Raw genomic sequence first — 23,275 nt, forward strand, 5'->3', positions numbered from 1 at the left:
TTCAGTCCTAAAATATTGAGGATAATGTGTTTGAGGCACTTACTATTCATTGTGATGAAATATGATAGGACAGGAACACTTCCAATCTGTGAAGAAAAGTACCAGTAGAATATACCCATAAAAAGATACTGGTATGTTAACTAGTCAGGTATACAGTATTTAAATTATTATGCTATCCAATATAAGGGAAAAAATATTCTTAAAGCTTTTTACTTCAAATGGTTATCAGTTACAACCAATTATAAAATCTGAAAAAAAAAACTGTTGCAATTGTAAAATGAAGAAGATTTTGTGATTTTGTGTTTGGGTGCCTTACTAACCATTCAGGGTTAAACACTGTTATTAACATAAAAAAATACATTTCTATTCAGTCCTTGACAGCTGTTGTGTTTAGAGCAGTGTCACATTTACTGAAGGAGAATTGATTGATCCCATCTGCCTGTGACTCTCAATACTGTCTATACTGAGATTCAATATTGTCAACTTGAAGTATTCACTTGAGCTCCTTTGAAGTAGATATGCTATAAAAGTTATAAAGGCATCAAAGTTTAACAGCAAATGGGATTTTGTTTTCCTATAGTAACAACTGTCATAGAAACCTAGACATAGAAGTCCTGTATTCCCAATCACATATCTGGTAATACCTTCTGCAAAAATGCAAAAGTCTCCCACTTTCATAATTAGAAAGAATTAGTGGTAGATAGCTTTTTACAGTCACATCAGCATGACCCAAAAACATTGAAACAGAATAGATACAAGTAATTAAGAGGACAAGCCCTTGATATAGTCATGGACTAATTTAACATAACAACTTGCTTGAGGGTGTAACTCAAAACAGTATTCAGTATTGCAATTGCAGATGACATCATAAGCCTGGAAGACCAGGCACAAACTGGAGAAAAGAACATACTACCTCCATATATATATATATATATATATATATATATATATATATATATATATATATATATATATATATATACTGGTATTCACTTTATTGCATGTTCAGAATGTTATTGCTTGGTGAAGGTTGATTTTGCTGATATCACAGTTTTAAAAACATATCTATGAATCATTTGTTGGATGTCTACATCTGATGCCATTGAAAGGAGGCCAGTATGTCTGATGATGCTATGTGCCCATCTATCCTCATTTTATTGCAGTTCGGCAGCAAACTGTAAATCTAAGAAACTGTTAAGGTCTGATTTTTTATTTTTTATTATTAGCTTCATTTATTCACAGGCACTATCCTAGCAGAACTGCAGCTGGTTTGCTGCTTTGCAGAACATTTCCTGAAAATAGTGCCACAGCTTATTTCAAAAGTTTGATGTCTTCATTCTCTGAAACAGAATTAGATAACGTACAATGAAACCACTCTTAATTTCCTCCCAAAAGACGTGCTGGCAATGCCTGTGGCTCAGAGCCATATGGTGATAAAGTCATATGGCCCAGTAAAGTGTCAGCAGAATGGACACAGATGGACTATGACAGCCAGTCCATTCCCATCTGCTGAATGTGAATATGTGAATGGGAAATTGCATTGACAGTGCTTGATGCATTATAGATTATCCACTACAGGAGCCTAATGGTGGAATACTGTATAAATTGCAATGTGAAATGTAATCTCTCTGACAAAATGACATGTTCTATAGCAGTGTAGTGTTACAGCTCTCTTAATGGTGGGGTCAGTCCTTTGGTGGACTACCAAGAGCTGAATCAGCAGAGAGGAAATTTAGAAAATAATATACTATACAAAATACATCTTGACCAGTGCATGCAGATTACTTATCATAATGCTTTTTAACAATTTGAATTTGAACATGCTAAAGTTGAAACTTAATTAATATGTGATTGGACTGTAGAGGGATTTCACTGTTATTATATGCAATACGTTGTTCTTGTTCAATCAGAATCTATATATTTCTAATTTCATTATAGTGAAACATTACTATAGCTCCTCAAATTGTACTCATAAAGCTGAGGATTTTAATCAAGCACTGATCTCCAACCACATCCACTGAAATGTATGAGAAGTGTAATCCTGCTCCCCAGGGCACAGCGGGCAACTGAAGTTTTCTCTTCAGCAAAAATTACACCACAAGGAGGCAATAGTTTTCATTCCACATATAAGGACTTTCAGTAAATTTAGCTCGAGTGTGGCAAATGACAGATTGATAGATCTGCAATCAATTAACTTTAAGTTCAGTTAAATTCAGCAAGAATATTTACAGCTGAGAAAAAAGTAACATATAATGTGGCTTATTAGATCATTTTAATATACATATCCTAGTGCATCATGTAATTCTCTGTGTGACATTGTTTCTTCTAGGGAGAATACAACTTTAGAGCGATCTGCTGTCTTACTTTCTTACCAGCTGTGTAAAACTGCCAGTTCACCCATCAACACTGAAATCTTACCAACCAGATCATTCACTGGGTTTGATTATATCGTCTTTTGTTAATAACCTACAATAACAAACTTGTCATGGACTGCTAATTCAACGGTGAGGATTACCATCTCTCTAAGAAGCATTATCAGTCTGAAGCAGCGGGCTCTTATGTGCTGTTCCAGCCCCAACAGTCTCAACCAATCACTTGAGAACATAAAAGTAAGAATGTCCAAAAGAGGGTTGTAATGAAACCTACCATGGTCTGGTAAATCATACTTGTGATGTCTCTGTGGGTATAATTTGTAATCAGATGGCCATATAGTCCAATTAAAAGAATACTCATTTAGTAAATTGTGTACTTTTATTATAAACACATTTATTTACAGTGGCTATGTTGTTTTAAAATATGGTACCTGAATTTGGTTTAATTTTTCTCATTGCATTATTATTTGCAGATGTATCATACTTTGTCTTATAGGCTGTGATACATGTCCATGTGTCTGTTTGTCAAATAACACAATGTTTGGGTTTGGTTGCCTTCAAACATGTACTCTATGTGTGCTCTATAATCTAGCTGTTTAATAGAGTGATTGAATGTATGATGCAGGCACTTCTAAAACTTAATTTAAATTTTTCTCATGGGGACCTTAAGTTATTGGCCTGCTTGGAAAAAAACTAACAGTGCTGCAAATTGTATGACATGTTTTTGCACGATATACTTCAGCACAGGGTGCATTTTTATATGCACAATATGATGAGAAGGCAAGTAATATAAAGGTAACACATTTCATTTAATACTCAGGCCATGCTTTTGCATGTTGTATGTATGTGTATATCATGGTGTCATTCAACAGTATTTTGCACAGAACAAAATGAACGTTCTTGACTACACAGTTGAATAATCATTTGATTGAGGAGAAAAAACTGTAAAGAAATAAAAAATACAGGCATGTAACATGAAGTGGTGATCGGTACAGAAATATGTTTATTTGTATACAAGATGATATTTGTATAGAGATAATTTAAAGGCCAAATGTGTTGTTTTCCATCATTTCCACTAGTCATGTGGCACTCACAAGCACCAAATGTGTTCTAAAGATGACTGAAGAGTCTAGTGAAACTGCATCACATCCACGTGTGGATTTGATTTACCAAAAAAGGGTTGTTTAGATTCCATGTACTGCGTTCGGTGTAAGTAACTTAAAATTGATATTAAACATAAATCTAAATCTAAGATTTTGTCTCTCTCTTTGCGGCTGTTGTTGTAAATGTACAACGTCAAAGTCATCATTTAGAACGTAAATATAAGTGTGGCTCTGAGTGTGTCTAAATTAAAATCCATTTGAGCTTCAGACTCCAATAGCTGACATCTGGCATGTACTCAATGGTGTGTGTTGGTAAACATATTGTTGAAACATATTGTTGAAGCTGTTAAAGGACAGAAGCTGTTATTTGAAGTATTCTAAACAATAATTAAAAGCCTTCACTAAACCCCCCGAGTGCCTTACACAGCTTGAGAACAAAAACATTCAACTTTCTTTAATAAACCTTTTGACTTGCAAAACATGCTGTGGTGCCAGATCCCCTGCATGCTTTGGTCAAAGGAAGCCACACTTTGACAACGCAGTGTCAGCACTTAAAAGGTTAATTTACATGCTACATTTTTATGGATTTAGTTTAGACTCAGGAAACCATATTGTGAATATTTTTTTATTAAATCATATTTATTTCTTGTACATTTTATAAAAAGGGCCTATTGTAAATTTATGCAAGAGTTATATACATAACAAAGAAATGTTCACTTTTGGCCAAAACAGGCCAGAAGTAATGTGTTTAGGTGATATACATATATATTATAACCTCTTAATACTCCTTAATCCAAAATATGTAATGTATGGTTAAGTGATAAACCAGTAATTTGCAGCCCTAAAACCAGGATTATTTGTTGATCAGATACAAATTTTACACATATTTTTGTATTGTGATCCATGTATATTAGCTCTTTCTATTCATTTGTAAAATACATATATTATTGTACATTTTTAATAAAGCATAATTGTTTTATTGCTTCATGACACCTTGGATGTATTTCAGTGTTTTATTTAAAGCATGTGTTTTTGTTTGTTTGTTTTATTTTTTAAATATTGTTAATATGAAAGTAAAATGATAGTATTTATGTTAAATCATCAGCTCAGTGTTTGCCATTGCAAAGTGTACAGTATATTGAATACTGGAGTCAGTACTGGCAAGTAATCTTTACAAAGTAAACAGATGCACCCTAGCTACATTATTTGTATTGTTCTCAGACAGTTATGTTACCAAGCATTCCTATATCTGCACAATAACAGTGTAGCAGTGTTAAAAGCATGCTGGTAAAGGCACTTGAACACAATTACATTTAAGATGTTATTATACTTTTTCAAAGACTGCATTACACTTGTATTACAGTTATCTTTTAACAGAACAATGATTAATGTTTGATACTGTTATGAAGGAGCAGTCAACGCAGAAAGTACTTCATAAGAGTCCACGACCTGGAACAATGTCAGTGTACATCTATGTTAACTTTTTATTTGTACTGTACAGTATAACGTGTTTTCAGTATGAAGTGTTATTGTATTTAGTTCAAAAACGGTGTGCCTAGACATTTTTATGTGAATGTCTTTCAACAAAGAATATTACTTTACAATCTCAGCAGAAACTTCATTATTCGGGACTATTCATTTATCCTATTTTTCATGTATTGCTTTTTTTATACCGCGATGTTGCTCACTGAGACTGAATAGTACATTTTCAGGTGGCTCCGGGTGATCAGATTGTAATGAACTGTTAAGAAACAACGTTAATCTAAAATCTATTTGTAAACAATTGATCAACCTGTTAAAAGGTGTTCGTTTTATTTTTACTGTTTTCGTGTCTCACTTTGGTAAGAAAGTGATAACACGTTGGATGATTCCTTAAACATTACTTTAAAAAGACAACAGGTTTTATTCGTATAACAAATTCAATAAACTTTTCTCGACTGTATTGTGCACACGACCTTACGCCCCGCCCTGATATTCGGGACAGCTCTCTCTCGAGAATTCCGAGTAGAGTGGTTTCAGCACCACACCACATGGACAGCTCATCCCCAGCTCTTTTAAGGAAGGCGTCATCTGCGTCTTAATAGAAGATACTGTACATGCTCGCCGCTTTAAATCAAATTAATCCAACGCACAGGGAAACTTATCAAACACCCCAACAAGAAAATGGCAGAAAGAAAGCCTAAAGCAAGAGAAGACGATGTATCATTGTTGTCAAAACTTGGGACCAGCAGTCCAAAACCAAGAGTTAAATTTGGTGGCATGTTCTGTAACGTGGAGGGAGCTTTTGAGAACAAAACCATCGACTTTGATTCGTTTAGTGTCGGGAGAAGAGGTGCCAAGAAACTTCATCGTAAGAACAACAACCAAGTATCTTCCATAGAGACGGATGCTGTGTGTGAAACTGGCAGTGGTGTCAGTGAGGTTTCCAGCTTCAGTGAATCTCCAGGTCGAGTTGAACCAGTCCTAACCCCCGAGGGACAAACGCACACTTCACCGGGAAATGGTGTTATAGGGAGTGGAGGAGATCAGGTAAGTTTCGCGTGAAACAAGTGCTGTATGTCTAAGAAGAGGTGCACAGGTCAGTAAAAATATATGCAATTCTCCCGAAACGTTTTATATACCAGCTGAGTTTAAAATGGTGTAATATATCATATAAATGTACACATTTAAAAAAAAAGCATGTACAATGTTTTATTTAGGAGTTGATGTGAAGTAAAGAGCAATACAACTAATTAATCTAGGGCTGGATGTCCACGTACTCTATGATTGTGTTATCACTGATGTCTTACAGAAGCCAGTATGAGAAGCAGATCAGATGGCTGTTTATTAACTTTTGAGCCAAATGGGAATTGAATAGGCTCGATAGCTTCTTGGGTGTTATCTACAATTTACTGTATGTTACCAGTCTAGCCAAATTCCATGTGTATAGATATTTGTCGAATCAATTATTTGTATTAGAAAATGAATGAATTAATCATAAAGGTGAAATATTTATTGCATACCAAACACATATATACACATTTTAACTGTTATTATTGAACACTACATGTTTTAAAAACACCACGTTAATGCCACGTTATGCCTCATTATTCCACTCAGCTAATTGAAGCCTGGTCTACATGTATGTAAACAGTGACATGTTGCTGCAAGTGAACCCGCGTGTTGATTAAAATAAGTTGCAGAAATATACAAATTAAAGAAAGTTGTACATCTGCTGGTTCTTCCATAACTATAAACATCCAATAGTGTTGGATTAAGAAATGCAAAAACTCAATTCAACGACAAACATTTCGACTAGAGGTATTTTTCAGTGTTTCCAAGTTTGTCATTACATTTGTGTTCCTCATAGAATGTCTTTACATCTGGTCGCAAGACGTTGTTCAAATTCACCGCCTATGCCTACCTGTTTCCGCTAACCATAAATTATTCCTTTCACATCGAATCGTAATCCTCAAAACTTTGCATCTCTTCACCTGAGTACAGAATACAGATGACACCCTCATCACCGACTAACCGTCAGCTGCCCTGTCCAGTCTGGTTCCCCTGTCTCATGCAAATGTTTGTTCTTTAGCTAATAATCACAGCCAGATACAGTACCTAGCAGAAGATCTTAAGTTTGCCCTATGGCTCCCTCTACATGGCTTCAAATGATACCACAGTCTGCTGCCTGCTATTGAAATACAGATTCTGGAACATGAATGATTATGCAGAGGAATACTGGAGTATCCCTATGATCACCCTAATGGAAGCATAACCAATAGAGTCAATGCATTTGATTGGTCTTGCTTTTTGTGGCCAATACTATTTGCCTTAATAAATGGTTCATAATAAAACATCAGCAGGTGAGATTATTATTACAATTATGAAGATCTAATCTTGGTCAGGGGATAGTGTATGTAAAGTGCATTCCTCTGTATTTTATAATAGTAAGAAGAATAAGAGGAAAAGGGCCTTGTTCATCTCACACTTGGAGTACACTGAAAACTATATATACAAATGCATGAATCTGCTGAGCTGCAATAATAATAATAATAATAATAATAATAATAATAATAATAATAATAATAATAATAATAACATGAATAATAATAATAATAATAATGTGCAATTGCTACCACATAAAGGAACATACTTAATCATGACGCCATATGATTTGATGTTCGAATGGATAATGGTATATAGCCCTAGATTTGGCTTTGTTTGAGAAAAGTCTCGGACCTTCCTTTTGTTTGCAGTTAGCTAAAAGAAAATCCATGTGAAAGGCCTGGCTGCCTGTTATTAACCGCTGGGGCGAGTCTGGAATGTTAATCAGACAGATGGTAAGCGAGCCAGCATTGTGAGAAGAGGGGGAGCTCAGAACCATTTACTCACAAGCTGCAACAGAACATACTGTATATAAAATCGCAAATTCGGCGAGCAGACGAAGAACACGAAAAACTAAGCAATATTGTAGCCGATATATCGCGTCATACTCATTTTATATACACAATATAAACGGTGTTGTTGTCTTATATTTACTAAATCTCTGATACTGAAATCGGTGTTGTTGTTCCCTAACCGACTGGCATGTCTTACCAAGGAAAGAAGAACATTCCTCGGATAACGGTAAGAAGCCATTGAAAACACAGTGACAGCCATGATTTAGGGATTTAATACGGAGATGTGTTACTCTTTATTCTTGGTCAAGATATCCTTATACCAGATTGAAGATAGACTGATATGAGTGTCATTGTATAAGATTGCCCTCAATAATGTTATGTAATTGTTCATGTACAGTAAGCATGTTTTTTGTACTGAATACTTTATACTAAGACGTGGGATGGTCGGATGTGATTAATTCAATAGCATGTGAACTTTAAACAATATTACCATCATCGATTCTTAAACATGCTACAATTAAGATGCAATTCTGTTCTTAAATGTCCATGTATGATTCGTTTACATTTTTTATCCCCAAAGCTATACATAAATAAAATAAGGACGGTAGTATTGTGTAGCTATTCAATATAAAACAAAAGTGTAAAATGAAATACATATAGTTCATCGTAGAATTATTGTTTTAATACTGAATAAAGCGCTGTCAGGGATAAGCTAACCCTGATTTGTATAATGTAATTTAAGTTGAAACGAATAAGGTTAAATGAAGGTTACTTGATATTCAATAATTTTACAAATGCGCAATTACATGTTTATTATTATTATTATTATTATTATTATTATTATTATTATTATTATTATTATTATTATTTCGGCAACTGAGTTCCATTGATGTTTGTTTGACCGTTTGCTTAAAAAACAGATCCCACATAATATTTTAATGTCTTGGATGGGCTGCATGAGAGGCGAAAGAAGATGTGTCTCTTCCTAAAGACTGAAGCACAATAAAAGACAGCCATTGGATTATTTATATATATATATATATCTCGGAGACTTTAAAACACCAAAGCAGGGTGTGTGTCTGGTCTGTGTGTCACTGTGTTTTCATGCAGAGTCTGCCCATCTCCCTAATGGATTGTTGTTAACATCACAAAACAAAACCCTGTCACTTCCGCCCAATTTGGCACAGTTGGCAGTCTGATTTTAAAGAGTTTGAATGCCAAGATCTAGGAAAGGAGGGATAAATCACGTCCACAATTTAACAATTAAATGCACCAAACATTGTTATTCTCTGACATTTTATATGGCAACAATTGTACAAAGTTTGTTATTCATTTAAGTTAAATGGGGGCACAAAACATCATTGTTTCTCTTCTTCCCATTGTTTGTGTTGAATTGCGCTTTAAAGAGTTTGAATGTGGACATTTCAAATTAGTGCCATCATCCCCAGTAAGATCATTCAGAAAATGAAATGTCCCCAGTCTGTGTAACTTGCTGTGTCTCAGAATCAGAGGCAAGTCTCTTTCTTTTAGTTGGTTTTGTGACATCCTGGATGGGTGTCATTTTGAATTACATTGTACTTTTTAGCTAGTCCTTGGTATTAATAGGCCCTTTAAACACACCCACACTGTTAAACTGATTTCAAAAGAAGTCTATGTAACTGACCAAAATAGCAGTGGATTTTAAATCATTAAAATGGGGGTCATTCTGACATTTTACATACTTTTACAGATGCACTAGAGAGACTCCACAATACTGTGTTGCAAACAGTAGCTATATTTTGTATTTTATCTAGAGTGACCGGCTGATTATCAAGGGTGGGAAGATAGTCAACGATGACCAGTCTTTTTATGCAGATATATACATAGAAGATGGCATAATAAAGTAAGTATACATCAGCAATAAAATATGTCTTCCATGCTTCCTATAGAACCATACAAACCATGTCTTGAAAGAAAAATAGATCACTCATATTTCTGCTCATAGGAATGTCACTGAGAGAAGCCATCTCTTTTTTCAGTGTTGTCCTTGTCAGTAAGTCAATTTGACCGCAGAAACTGACTGAAACTTCAATTTTGTGTTTTTCTTTTGTTTATGTGAGAGGTTGAAACCTCCCGGCTCATTTTGCTTGTCAGCTGAGCTGGATTCAAGCTCTGGTCTCTAGAATGAATGCATACATAACCATACATGAGACTGATATAATTGGTATGGCTAGTTTCATTTTTTTATATTTGACAGTTCTGAAGATCAGTTCTCCTATACCTATGTTCAGGTATGTCCTGAATGGTTTCAGTGCCTGATCTGTGTTTTAGGTAGAAGGTGAAAAATAGATATTTACAAAACCTTGCACATTCTATGAGCCATTGATCATTGTTTTTGTTAGGGTTAGGGTTAGGGTTAGGGTTAGGGTTAGGGTTAGTGCTAGCGGTAGTGTTAGTTTTAGGGGTAGGCCAGCTACTGGCCAAAATCAACAGACAGAACAAATGAACTGGCTCCTGTTTTATACCATGTGACCATGTCTAATTGACAATCTAATTTAGATCCTGGCCACATTTTGCACATTGAATTTTGCCTCATTCCTGCCAAACCTGAATTAAAAATCCATACAACTTTATTTACAACCAAACACACACACAATATATACAATTTGACATGTGCAGGGCCTCAGCTCTGCCGCAGGTCAATATTCGAGTAAACTGCATACAAATAAACAGATATCAGAATTATGTTGATCTAACATAACAAGAATAGTGAGCCAAAGCAACTGAAGAACAAATGTATTTGATTTTCAGACAAATAGGAGAAAACCTTATTGTTCCTGGAGGGGTGAAGACAATTGATGCCTATGGTCACTTGGTGATCCCAGGTGGAATAGATGTCAACACCTGTCTTCACATGCCGTACCTGGGAATGACCCCAGCCGATGGCTTCTACCACGGAACAAAGGCAGCGCTGGCAGGGGGAACCACCATGATCAGTATGTAATAAATGATCAGGAAAACAAATTCTGTGCTGCAATGTAGACTGAAGACTAATTCATCATCCCCATAGCAAGCATTGCTTAGAGAGAGAATAAGAGGATTTTTTACCAGTTCATTCAAGCTGATAAAAAGGCTTTAGGAAAACATGTCTATTATTGTTAAATCACTTTATAATGGGTCTCCCTGGGCTGTCAGATTGTTTTTATTAAAGAACTGCTAAATAGGCCACATCATTTATATTGTATTTGAAGACATTTAAGGTGGATAGATCTTAAGGTGTAGCTTTGTGTTTACAAGCTGCCATGCCTCCATTCACAGCGGTGGGGGAATTAAAGACTTGTTTAACAATTAGCCAGAAACACTTTCATAACTGCATTGCATTCACCTATACTGGAATATAACCAGGACACCTGCTATTGGTAGAAAGAGTGCCATGGAATATCCGAGACCTTAGCTTAATGTCTTACCCAGCAAATATCTCCTATCACTGCACAGTGGTCCCTAATAGCAGATGGGATATTGACTGAGCCCTGACCTAGAAGGAAGAGTGCTCCCAATGGGCCAGCCCACCAGCAACGCTGCCTGCTGCACTTGATATTTCTTGGCAGTCACCCATTATTATTATTATTATTATTATTTATTTCTTAGCAGATGCCCTTATCCAGGGCGACTTACAATCATAAGCAAATACATTTCAAGTGTTACAATACAAGTAATACAATAAGAGCAAGAAATACAATAACTTTTGTTCAAGCAAAGTACAAGTGTGACAAACCACAATTCAATAATACAGCAGGTAATAGTGATAGTTACATCAGGATATGATTAAATAGTGATAGTTACATCAGGATATTATTATTATTATTATTATTTATTTCTTAGCAGACGCCCTTATCCAGGGCGACTTACAATCGTAAGCAAAAACATTTCAAGCGTTACAATACAAGATATGATTAAATACAAAGTACTACAGGTTAAACACTTGGCAGATTACAGTATTCTGAAGTACAGGATTAAATGCAGTAAAATAGGGGGCAGATAAGAGCAAAATAAAGCACATTTACATGAAGGGTGATAGTGTCCCAGGATACAAACAGAGGAGTTCTACAGGTGCTGTTTGAAGAGGTGAGTCTTAAGGAGGCACCGGAATGTGGTCAGGGACTGGGCAGTCCTGACATCTGTAGGAAGGTCATTCCACCACTGCGGAGCAAGGGTGGAGAAGGAGCGGGCTGTGGAGGCAGGGGAGCGTAGCGGAGGTAGAGCTAGTCTTCTAGTGCAGGCGGAGCGGAGAGGTCGAGTGGGGGTGTAGGGAGAGATGAGGGCCTGGAGGTAGCTGGGTGCAGTCTGGTCAAGGCATCTGTAGGCTAGTACAAGAGTCTTGAACTGGATGCGAGCGGTGATCGGGAGCCAGTGGAGCGAGCGGAGTAGTGGAGTAGTGTGGGCGAAGCGAGGCAGAGAGAACACCAGGCGGGCAGCAGAGTTCTGGATGAGCTGGAGCGGACAGGTGGCGGACGCAGGGAGGCCAGCCAGGAGGGAGTTGCAGTAGTCTAGGCGGGAGAGTACCAGGGCCTGGACCAGGAGCTGGGTAGCATAGTTGGTGAGGAAGGGTCGGATTCTTCGGATGTTGCTCAGGAAGAATCGGCAAGTGCGTGCCAGAGTGGAGATGTGCTGGGAATAAGAGAGGCAGGGGTCCAGGGTGACTCCAAGGTTCTTAGCGGAGGAAGAGGGAGAGAGTGTGGTAGATTCCTCAGGAACAGAGATAGAGAGATCAGAGGAGGGGGAGGAGGAGGGAAAGAAAAGGAGGTCAGATTTAGAGAGGTTGAGTTTGAGGTGATGCGAGTGCATCCAGGAGGAAATAGCAGACAGACAGGTAGAGATACGGGAGGAGATGGTGGAGTCAGAGGTGGGGAAGGAGAGGAAAATCTGAGCATCATCAGCATAGAAATGGTATGAGAAACCATAGGATGCGATGAGGGGGTCCAGGGAGCGGGTGTAGAGAGAGAACAGGAGAGGACCCAAGACTGACCCTTCGGGGACTCCAGTTAAGAGAGGGTGAGGTGTGGAGGTTGCTCCATACCAGGTTACCTGGTAAGTGCGGTTGGAGAGGTAGGAGGAGAACCAGGCCAGAGCAGTGCCAGAGATACCCAGGTCAGCAAGAGATGATAGTAGAATAGAGTGATCAACAGTGCCAAAGGCAGCAGAGAGGTCGAGGAGAATTAGGACAGAGGAGAGAGAGGCAGCTCGGGCACACTTAAGTGAGTTGGTGACAGACTGGAGGGCGGTTTCAGTGGAGTGAGCAGAGCGGAAGCCAGATTGGAGAGGGTCAAGCAGAGAGTGGTTGGACAGGAAAGCAGAGAGCTGGCGGTGTACAGTCCGCTCGAGGGTTTTGGAGAGGAAGGGTAGGAGGGAGACAGGACGGTAGCTCTGGAGGGAGGTAGGTCACACATAATTGAGTTGCTTCTGAAAGTTCATAAGATCAAACCCTAGGGTGGTATAGCTGCACGCCATATAGAAAAGCATTCTGAAATATAATAAAACAAAAAAAACTATTGTAATATCCTTATGGGACAGTGCACCATTAAATGTAATACATTGTGTACTGTGGCTGTACTGAATGTGTTCCTGTTCCTGCAGTTGACCATGTCCTACCAGAGCCTGGAACAAGTCTCCTTGTCGCTTATGATCAGTGGAGAGAGCTGGCTGATAGCAAGTCCTGCTGTGATTATTCTCTGCATGTGGATATCACACGCTGGCATGAAAGCCTCACAGAAGAACTTGAAGCTTTAATCAAGGACAAAGGTATGCTAGATTGGTATGCACCCGTGTCTTCTGAAATGTAAATATAAGCAGTATTATATTTCTTTAGAGTACATAGATTAAGAATTATGTTGAAGGAAAAAAATAATCTTTTTGAAAATGTTATGTTCTGGAAACAAAATAAAATTTGGAAAAAATAAACTAGGATCAATTTAATTGATCTGGACTCTGGCAGATCTAAATACAGCCTTTATAAGCGGTATGCATTTTGCTAACGTTTAAAAGACCCACCACTGTTTAAAGGGCTGGATTCATTTGGATTGAAGATTATTTGTTCAGCAGAACATACTCTTTCAAATAACTGCCACTGGTGACTGATCATATTTTAGGAACAGAAACTGCAGCAGTAATAGATGTTTAATAACCATGGAGCGGGTTCATTATGAATAATAGAAGGCTGAAGTACACAGTTGTCATGTTTCAGGGTTTCTTCTTATTTAATAAGTTCCTTGGATATCAGACAAGCTACTGTTAGAGGAATTACAGGACAGGCAATGACCTCTGAATCTAAATGAAGGCTGGCTTTCTGTAAAATCTTTTTTTTTTTTTTTGTGATAAAAAGTACTGAGAGGAGAAAAATACAACTAGGATTATTGTGGTTTGAAATATAATTTAAAAAATGCTTTGTATTTTTCCAAGCTTCCAAATATTGTGGAACAATTTGATTAACCTTGCAGAGCTATGTTTTCCACAATGATTTAAAGTCATTTGGTGTTTTAGTATTTTTTTTTTTTTTACTTGGATTGTCTTCTGCATACTTAACTCTCTCTTTGCTGATTGAGCATGATGACTTGAAGAGACTGACTCTTACACAGCCCCAAGGGTTATTTGCACGAAGCCCATACTAATTAATTCACAAAGACAGCAAAGAACCCCCATCCTCCCATACAGCATTGCAGCCTGCTAGTGGTTTTCAGGCATCAATCCAGCATGGTTTTGCATTCAATATTAAATATCAACATAGGAAACAGAAAACAGCAGAGTTGTCGTTTCTTAGTACAATTACAAACACACAATTTTGTGTAAAATAGCATAGAGAATGCATTCCACTTCAACGTATAGACTTATGTGTGTTTGGATTCATGGTCTTGTTCTATCTTTGTTACTTAACAGGCGTCAATTCCTTTCTTGTGTTCATGGCCTACAAAGACAAATACCAGTGCACGGATTCCCAGGTACAAGGAACTCTACTTTGAGCATTGTGTACTCTTTATATAATTGCCCCTGAGCTGTATATGTGAATAAAGCATTCTATTTTGTTTCCTACAAACAGATGTATGAGATATTTGGAATTATCAGAGACTTGGGGGCCATTGCTCAAGTACATGCAGAAAATGGGGACATCATTGAGGAGGTGTGTTTCAGCTTTTCCTTAAAAAGATCCTTTCTGATTTTAAATTGTATTTATTTTGGTTTTATGACTTTTAAACAGATTTGTATAAAAAAAGTGGTCAGATTTGTTGAGAGATGTGACCAATGCAAAGTTTCACATGCCAACAGAACTTCACAGCAGACTTGTGTATAAAAAGTTTGGAGCTGTGGAGGAAAGTAAAGCTTGGAGCCTCAGAGGAAGGTGACATGTCAGAAACTGCCATTCACAAACATACCCTGTACAGAAAGGTACAGTGCTGTCCTTTCATAAGCTTTAGCCAGTAACCATAGTTAAGATGCCATGCTATATGTGTCCTATAACACAAATGGTAGCAGAATAGCATTATGCAGCAAACAGGATCCATAACCATAGTGCCTTATATGCTGTCTGTAGTATAAAGGACCACATTATATGGAGGGATACAAACAAAAAAAGACATGATTAGATTAAGTATACAGGCCCTACCAGTTGATTATTTACACACTAGTTGATCTTAACAAATGCAAATGTAATTGACCACAGTTTGTGTATCGTTTTTAAACCCTTCTCTTAACAGCTTTAACAGGCATACATTGAGGTGAACGTAATGTTTTATTTTATCAGCTGATTAAAATACTATCATATTCAGCTGCAAAGACCTGACATCTGCCTGTGCTTTGAATGGTTACTTTTTTATTTTGAAGAACCTGCTCTCTTTCTGATTGGATCTTACTTCTGTTCTGTCTCTCCAGGAGCAGAAGCGATTGCTCGAGTCTGGGATTACAGGTCCTGAAGGGCATGTTCTCAGTCGACCAGAGGAGGTAGGGGCTCCATTATACAGCTGAAAGGATAGCAGTTAAGGATGTACAGGAGGCCATGTACAATATTTTACTCAAGAGGACATTGCTCTTATGTGTGCCCTGGTGTTTTCTTCTCTAGGTCGAGACTGAAGCCGTGTACCGTGCAATAACCATCGCTAAGCAAGCCAACTGTCCACTGTATGTCACAAAAGTTATGAGCAAAGGTGCTGCAGATGTCATTGCCCAGGCCAAAAGGAAAGGTATAACAGCTGAATCAAATGTGCTCTGGGTTATTTATCATTTGTTTAATGTGAGTTAAGGTCTGTGTTTCCATTTATTAAAGCAGGAGATAACAATTCAGTTATTTTTGTTTCTGGGTGAATGCTTTATATCTTTAGACCAAACCAAAAAGGCATTCATGGTCTTCACCATCAATTGAAGTGTTATGCTTGAGCATAGATTTGTTAGGGACAAATAATTCCATTTAAAACACCCTTCTATCTGCTATCACTGATGCTATGCCTACAAACAGAAGATATACTCAATTGCAATATACTGTACAGTACATGGTAATACAGTCCTATTACTGTTTTATCAATGGTTTCTTAGGCATGGTCGTTTATGGAGAACCAATCTCAGCTAGTCTTGGTACTGATGGATCACACTACTGGAGTAAGAACTGGGCAAAAGCTGCTGCCTTTGTCACATCCCCTCCACTAAGCCAAGACACCACGACTCCAGACTACCTCAACTCACTGTTGTCCTGGTCAGTATTTCCTAGCAACTGTCATTGAGAAATAACTACCTACTTTATATCCATGTCGTGTTTCTATAACTTCCCTATATTTGTTATTATGCGTTAGCTTTTGTAACATTCCCTGGTAACGCACCTATCTTAACAAGTTCAGCTTTCCTTCAATTTCCCTTATTTAATTGGATTGGTTAAACTACTGTAGCATCCATTTCCCCCAAAATTCTGGGAATTATGTAATTTAGCACATGTATAGTTTTCCATCTGTAGTAAGGTGGTAAACACGGAAGAGATGCCTCCCATTACCGGGTCTTTACTTGAGCACGTACAAGTACTATATGGGGAATACTTTTTGGTAATAAATATATTTTATATTACTGGTCCCATTACATAGTGTACAGAATGATATATTGACCTGTATTGTATTCCTCTTTCTTTTCAATAGTGGAGATCTTCAAGTAACTGGCAGCGCCCACTGCACATTTTCAACAGCCCAGAAAGCAGTAGGCAAAGATAACTTCACACTCATTCCTGAGGGGACCAATGGGATTGAAGAAAGGATGTCGATAATCTGGGACAGATCTGTGGTATGCTATTTAATCAACCATGCCCAACCCATATTTGCACTGCAATCACTGTATGTCATATTGAATGCACGTTGTATTTATTTTGTCAACTAGTTAAGTAAAAAGATGTTTATTTCTGGTGTGTTTTACTTGTAGATTATGGGGATTTATAATCCAGGGCTGGCAATGGAATGTGAAACAACCAAATATGATTGGTCGAGCAAGGTTCCAGCTGTCCATATATTGGATGGATATGGACAGCTGGAGCCTTGTCACATATTCAAAATGACTGCGCTGCCTCACAGAATTGAAAGTACTGTTAGCCATCTTGTTTACAGTTACAGATTTACAGTAACATAAAACTGAGTGACCAATTACCAGCAAAAAAATCCCAAAAGTAGTAAGCAGACATGGATGAAGAACAATTAAATGAACTGTAAGATAGCAAAATGGAAAAAATACAAAACTAAACAAAAACCGCTGTCTTTCATGACTAGCTGAATCAAAAAAATATATATCTCAACTGTGGAAAATGCACATCTTAAGAACATTTTTATAAAATACTAAGGGATTTCTATGGAAATGAGAAGAATATAACATCTCAAGCTACATTTGTCTCTGAGCTGGAATAAACTGCTGTCTAAATGAAAACAAAACTGGGGAATCTGTCAATGCACTCACTTACCCTGACTTTGTCACTTCAAAACGCTACAGAAAACCACAAAAAGACACGTCTGCACATTAGCCACCCCTCATCGACACAGACCTTAAAAAATGATTTAAATCTGAGACAGCATTGAATTTATTTTTATTCCTCCCATCTGTTCTGCTCAAATAGTGTCTTGCAGTTGCACTGAGAGGGGAAAAAATAACGGGATTATAAATGCAATAAGGCCCTTGAGGGTGTCCATATATGTTCTCATACAGACTTCTTGGTGGTTGGAAGCACTGTACTTCGTCTCGTGCTGCACAACGCCCCGAGGCATCAGTATATTCGACGTATACGGACACCCTGTTGGGCCTTATTGCATACATAACCTGGGGTGCATTGGGATAAATCTGGTACACCTCCTGGAGTTGAGGTCATCGGTAGGTTACCAGGCATTACAGATTTCTATTGTTATGATACAACACAAGAAAAATGACAAAACCAGTATAACCAATGTTATAGGCTGGGTGAGTTACAGGCAAACCTTTACAGGTATATGCCTTGCTTAAACACCACTGGTAACAGTATGTCTACAAAGTATAATCAAACAGGGACTGGTAAGTGAGGTTAAACTGGTGACTACTTTGGCAAGTGTGTGTACAGTACATGCGTTATACAACAGACTTGATGAATCTGCACTCAACACATTTCTGCTTCATTTCTAAGACAACGGGGAAGATGGATGAAAATGAGTTTGTAGCGGTAACGAGTACCAACGCTGCCAAGATCTTTAACCTGTACCCCCGGAAAGGGCGGATTGCAGTCGGCTCAGACGCTGACCTGGTCATCTGGAATCCCAAAGAAACGAAGATCATCTCAGCAAAAACACATAACTTGGTACACTGTTCTACTTAATGCACTCTCTGCTGCCTGATTGGTCAAATGAAGGATTTTGGATATATATATATATATATATATATATATATATATATATATATATATATATATATATATATATATATATATGTGTGTAACTTCAGAAAATGTGACTTGTTTTGCTTGTTTAGGTAGAAGTTGTCTGTCTTCTTTTTTCCAGGCAATTGAATACAATATCTTTGAGGGGATGGAGTGCCTTGGGGCTCCAGTGGTTGTAATGAGTCAAGGCAAAATCGTCTTGGAAGATGGGAAACTCCATGTCACAGAAGGGTCTGGACGCTTTATCCCTAGAAAGACCTTCCCAGACTTTGTTTACAAAAGAATAAAAGCAAGGAACAGGGTACGAGGATGTTGAAGGGGATCTTTGATATTTGAAAGACACTTCTCGTTGTGGAGATTATTAGACTGTGGGGCGAAAGCTAGATGATTTGAGATGTTTTTATAAAGGTTCCTGTTTTATGTCAACTGTTGAAATCCCTGTAGACACAGCAATATAATAATAATAATAATCTTTATTTTTAAAATAGCACCTTTCACAATAAAAATTGCTGCAAAGCACTTCACATGAATAAAAACATTGACAAATATTAATAAAAGAATGCAAGAAAGGCAATAAAAACAAAAGAAACACATAGAACAGTAAAACAAGGCAGAGAATTAAAGGAACATCATTTTAGCATAAAAACGCCACATTATCAAAATGTGTTTAGAATCATCACTTCTGTTTTATCTGAGTTTGCCATTAAAAAGTTTTCAAGCATCACTTTTTTATGTCAGCAAGACAGTCAAGGTGTCACCCTGTTTCAGGGATAAATATAGCTGTGTGTCATCAACGTGATAATGGAAATTAACCCCATAGCTACACATAATATTGCCCATAGGCAGCATATACAAAGAAAACAGAGGTGGGCCAAGAATATAAATAGATCTCTGTCCTATATTTACTTTTTGAATCTGCTAGCATTGTTACCAAAATTGGTCAGTGTCTATACTGCCAGACCTTCTACCCACGTGCAGATGGATATTCCATTCCTGAAACCCAGTTGCTGAGTTCTCACATGCTAAATTAAGTGTTAGAAGAAAATGCCACGGAAAAAAAAAACACCTAACAATTTGTAACTGACCAAGGAGTCTACAGGCTCGTCTGATATTTTGACAACTCCTAGATGATAAATGCTTGTCATCTTTCGCAGTACAAAGGCTAAAGTTGCATAATTGTATAAATTTTATTCTTTCATGTTTTCCTTTGAAAGATGGCTGACATCCGCGGTGTACCAAGAGGCCTTTATGACGGACCAGTCCATGACGTCACTACGGCAACTAAAGCCGTGGCATCCACTCCGTCATGCAGAGGGTCATCCTGCCCTGGCAAGGCACAGATGGCTCCCCTGCGGAACCTGCATCAGTCTGGATTTACTTTATCTGGTATTCATATTTTACATGGATAATTCATTTGTGATTGTATTTGTGAATTTTTTATGTGAAGTTGTGTAATGGATTTCTGGAAGATCTGTCCACTCTGCAACAACACTGAGGGACATTTTTGTGGTAAATAAACCTGGTAACGTTGTAAGTATTGGAAGTTGTTTTTTAGGTCGTGCCCTCTGTTCTATCAGGGATAGGCTCCCATTACATAGCAGTTTCAACCATTCCAGGTTTTACTTTATTTAAAGTCAGGTCCAGATAGATTGTGAAACCTGGAATGGATCAAACTGATATGCAATAGGGGTCTAATTTCCAACCCTGCTCCAATAGTACATGAAGCGAGATACAAGGAGCTTTAAATGTTTATCCTAGTGTAGATAACTAGCTGTTCTTTAAAGCTGCTTGACCACACTGCAACAATACATGTAACAGTTAAGGTACCAGGAATGAAATAAGTATGTAATACTTCCACTGTAGTTCCTTAGATGTCTCGTGTTTATCTGTAGAATGTGTCTAACCACACTGTACTTTACTTTCTCAAAAGTAGCGACATCTAACTCTCAGCAAAACCCCAAAGGCAGTAAAGGAGGTAAGCGTGGATTGAAATGTGTTATTTACATAGATTCTAGAATGGAGCTGCAATCTCCTTCTAACTAACCAGTGCATACATGGATGACCAACATAACTAGGAGAAATAGACCTGGTCCAGCTGCTCCTCTCTTTCAAGCTAATGTCCATGAAAGTAGATTTTAAAATAATTAAAAGTAATGAAACTGACACCACAATCGACACAACCTACAAAACTCCAAGCAGGTTTTTACATGAATTGAACAAGGTGACAACATTACCTAATCCTCGTCTATTGTAAAGTACCTATTAGAACACCTTTCCGCACAGACGCGTAGACTAAATAATCAAATAATAGCAAAACAGTGGTTTATAAAACAAGCCGACTGCTGTCCTTCCACAGCTGTGGTTTAACAAAGAGTCACTGACCACTGAATAGAGCTCAGCGATGTTAAGCAGGGATCTTTAAACATTGGATTACACATATTTTCTTTTTCAAAACGCACCAACACAATCGATCATTGGAGGTGAAAATGATAATTTGATTTTGGCTATTCTGTATATTCATACATATTTATTCACAAGGTATGTGTTCATGCAGCTTTAAAGAACATAGCTGTAATAAAATGTATGTTTAACTCATTATGTTATTGCTAAACGATGTGTGTTGCAGGAAATCAGATGGACGACCATATTCCCAGACGCACTACACAACGGATTGTTGCTCCCCCTGGAGGACGATCTAATATTACCTCGCTTTCATGATCTTTGCCATTCATTTCTTCTGACCAACAACTCGTACAGTATTTTGGCTAGTCATTTCAAGTATGAAAACACTGCCAAGAGTATTATCCAGGAAAAACAAAAATCCCCCCCCCCCCCCCCCCCCCACTTCTTCTGCTTGCTCGTAGAATACTCATATCAACTGCCAGAATCTTCCAGGCATTCATTTTTATATAACTTTGTTGCCTATAATCCCAGGCAGTTGGATTTTTGCAATGGTTTAACAGCATGCATGTAGAAAGAACTGCTCATAGTTACAGTGTATACAGAATTGCAGTACTTGGTATAAATATTCCGGTATGCTCTAATGCTAACTTTATTCCTATGCATAGATTTCAGAATACAATTAGATGCTAAGCTAAACGATAATAACTTTCATGTACTCCACTTACTGTGTTGTTAACAGATGTGTACCCTCTGCTGTAAAAGACTAACGGGTTAATTGAATTAACTTCTGGATGGGAATTCATAACTTTAGGAAAATGTAAATGCATGCAATAATCAGAGAAAGTATTATCTATAATTATAGTTGGGGGTTTTCTCATGAATTTGAATTCTCTTAAAATACTTTTTCCTAGCTAAAATGTCCCTAGCCAATAATGGCTATAATAGTGCTATGATTTTTATTTCATCCAGGCAAACTTAATCTGATGGTTTAACAGTATTAGATTCAAGCTTTAACTGCTCATCTTGGTATTAGCTCCAGGTTAACCCTCAAGTCACACCATGCATTATATGATATTAGTGGTAAAATAAAAAAATAAAAAATGAATGTATGTCCCAAGTCATAGCACTGTATCGTCTCCCTGTTTACATTGTGATTGTACAGTAGATTGTCTTTACGTTCCCCATGTACATTTGGAGCTTCTTGGATGGTAGATTTGTCTAGATTTTAGAACCAGCCCTTGCTCCTGGCTGCAAAGTGCATTATCACAAGGAAAACGAACCCCCTTTGTTCTGTGGGCATGATGTTTTGATATTCTTTTTAAAACAGATTTTTTTAAATTGGTGCTGTCAAAAAACCATACAGTCAATGCGTTGAATGACTGTCGTCTGTAAATTTATTTGTCGTTTTAAATGTCAATTGTTCTTGTTCTTCTACCTTTATAAATTTGATATTTGTACTTTGCAACTTCCTACTAAAGTAACAGTTTTTAAAACCAACATACCACTACTAAGTTTCCTTGTTTTCTTTCAAAAGCTGTATTTTACAAACATATTTACCTTTTAAACTAGGATCCTAATGGGTTGGTGTTTACTGGTATGTCAAAAACGAATGCCTCCATGTACTTGAAATAGTCATCTACCTCTATCAATCTCTCTGTCACTCTGTTTATCTCATGTGACCATTCCATTTGAAATTACATGTAAACTATCAATTAAAGGCTTTAAAAATAACTGCCAATACTTGCAATTCATAGTTTTGTATTCTTTACACTGTATATATTTTTAGTTAGAGAACAATATCACAATGTGTACCATAGCAAATTTGCAGAGTGGTTTTGCACCTTTCTTAAGCAGCCCAGGTTCCATAGTACATCAAAATGGACCCATGTTTAGTTTGGTTTTATCATTCTTCTACTTCTTTGTGCTTTGCCATTCTTGGCTTCATTATGCTTTCTATCTTGTTTGCATGAGCAGTAATAGTCTTTAACTGGATGTTATCGGCAGGGGGCAGATCTGCAACAGCAGTGCATGTTACACATGCAGTAACTATGTAAAAGGGGTTACAATAAAAGGGCATAAGGGGTCCCCGAGTGGCTCACCTTGTAGAAGCGCAGCCACGTGGTGTGCAGG

The 23,275-nt window shown here is 37.4% G+C and overlaps 2 protein-coding genes across 18 annotated transcripts in view; both read left to right on the forward strand.

The window, feature by feature from the left end:
• Window positions 1-4,465, forward strand: part of jakmip3 (Janus kinase and microtubule interacting protein 3) — a 37,239-nt gene extending 32,774 nt beyond the window's left edge. For all 14 annotated transcript variants that reach the window (XM_058985232.1, XM_058985231.1, XM_058985235.1 and 11 more), the window contains one exon: window positions 2,330-4,465. The gene's annotated coding sequence lies outside the window, so the exon portion shown is untranslated. The remainder of the gene's footprint in view (window positions 1-2,329) is intronic.
• Window positions 4,466-5,534: 1,069 nt separating this feature from the next.
• On the forward strand, window positions 5,535-22,883 carry LOC117417657 (dihydropyrimidinase-related protein 2-like). 4 transcript variants are annotated; one of them, XM_034926130.2, is made up of 15 exons: window positions 5,535-6,004; window positions 9,648-9,736; window positions 10,645-10,829; window positions 13,468-13,632; window positions 14,764-14,825; window positions 14,924-15,004; window positions 15,754-15,822; window positions 15,941-16,061; window positions 16,411-16,567; window positions 16,998-17,139; window positions 18,494-18,664; window positions 18,864-19,043; window positions 19,957-20,128; window positions 20,673-20,717; window positions 21,369-22,883. In XM_034926130.2, the coding sequence occupies exons 1-15, from the start codon at window positions 5,639-5,641 to the stop codon at window positions 21,458-21,460; spliced, it is 2,097 nt and encodes a 698-aa protein (XP_034782021.2). In that variant the 5' UTR covers window positions 5,535-5,638; the 3' UTR covers window positions 21,461-22,883. The 4 variants fall into 4 exon arrangements, with proteins under 4 accessions (XP_034782021.2, XP_058841224.1, XP_034782024.2 ...); XM_034926133.2 differs by lacking the exon at window positions 5,535-6,004 and adding an exon at window positions 7,756-8,080; XM_058985241.1 differs by lacking the exon at window positions 20,673-20,717 and having other exon boundaries at window positions 5,540-6,004.
• The last annotated feature ends 392 nt before the right edge of the window (window positions 22,884-23,275 follow it).

The sequence above is a fragment of the Acipenser ruthenus genome, chromosome 13, assembly GCF_902713425.1.
Source record: "Acipenser ruthenus chromosome 13, fAciRut3.2 maternal haplotype, whole genome shotgun sequence".
NCBI classification, from domain to species: Eukaryota; Metazoa; Chordata; class Actinopteri; order Acipenseriformes; family Acipenseridae; genus Acipenser; species Acipenser ruthenus.

What these genes read in the sequence shown, in the direction of transcription:
- LOC117417657 (XM_034926130.2), top strand. Translation starts at nt 5,639, where the DNA reads ATGGCAGAAAGAAAGCCTAAAGCAAGAGAAGACGATGTATCATTGTTG. An exon ending in ATAGAAGATGGCATAATAAA is followed by an intron (nt 9,737 to 10,644) that starts GTAAGTATACAT and finishes TTTGATTTTCAG; the next exon opens with ACAAATAGGAGAAAACCTTA. An exon ending in GAATAAAAGCAAGGAACAGG is followed by an intron (nt 19,044 to 19,956) that starts GTACGAGGATGT and finishes TTCCTTTGAAAG; the next exon opens with ATGGCTGACATCCGCGGTGT.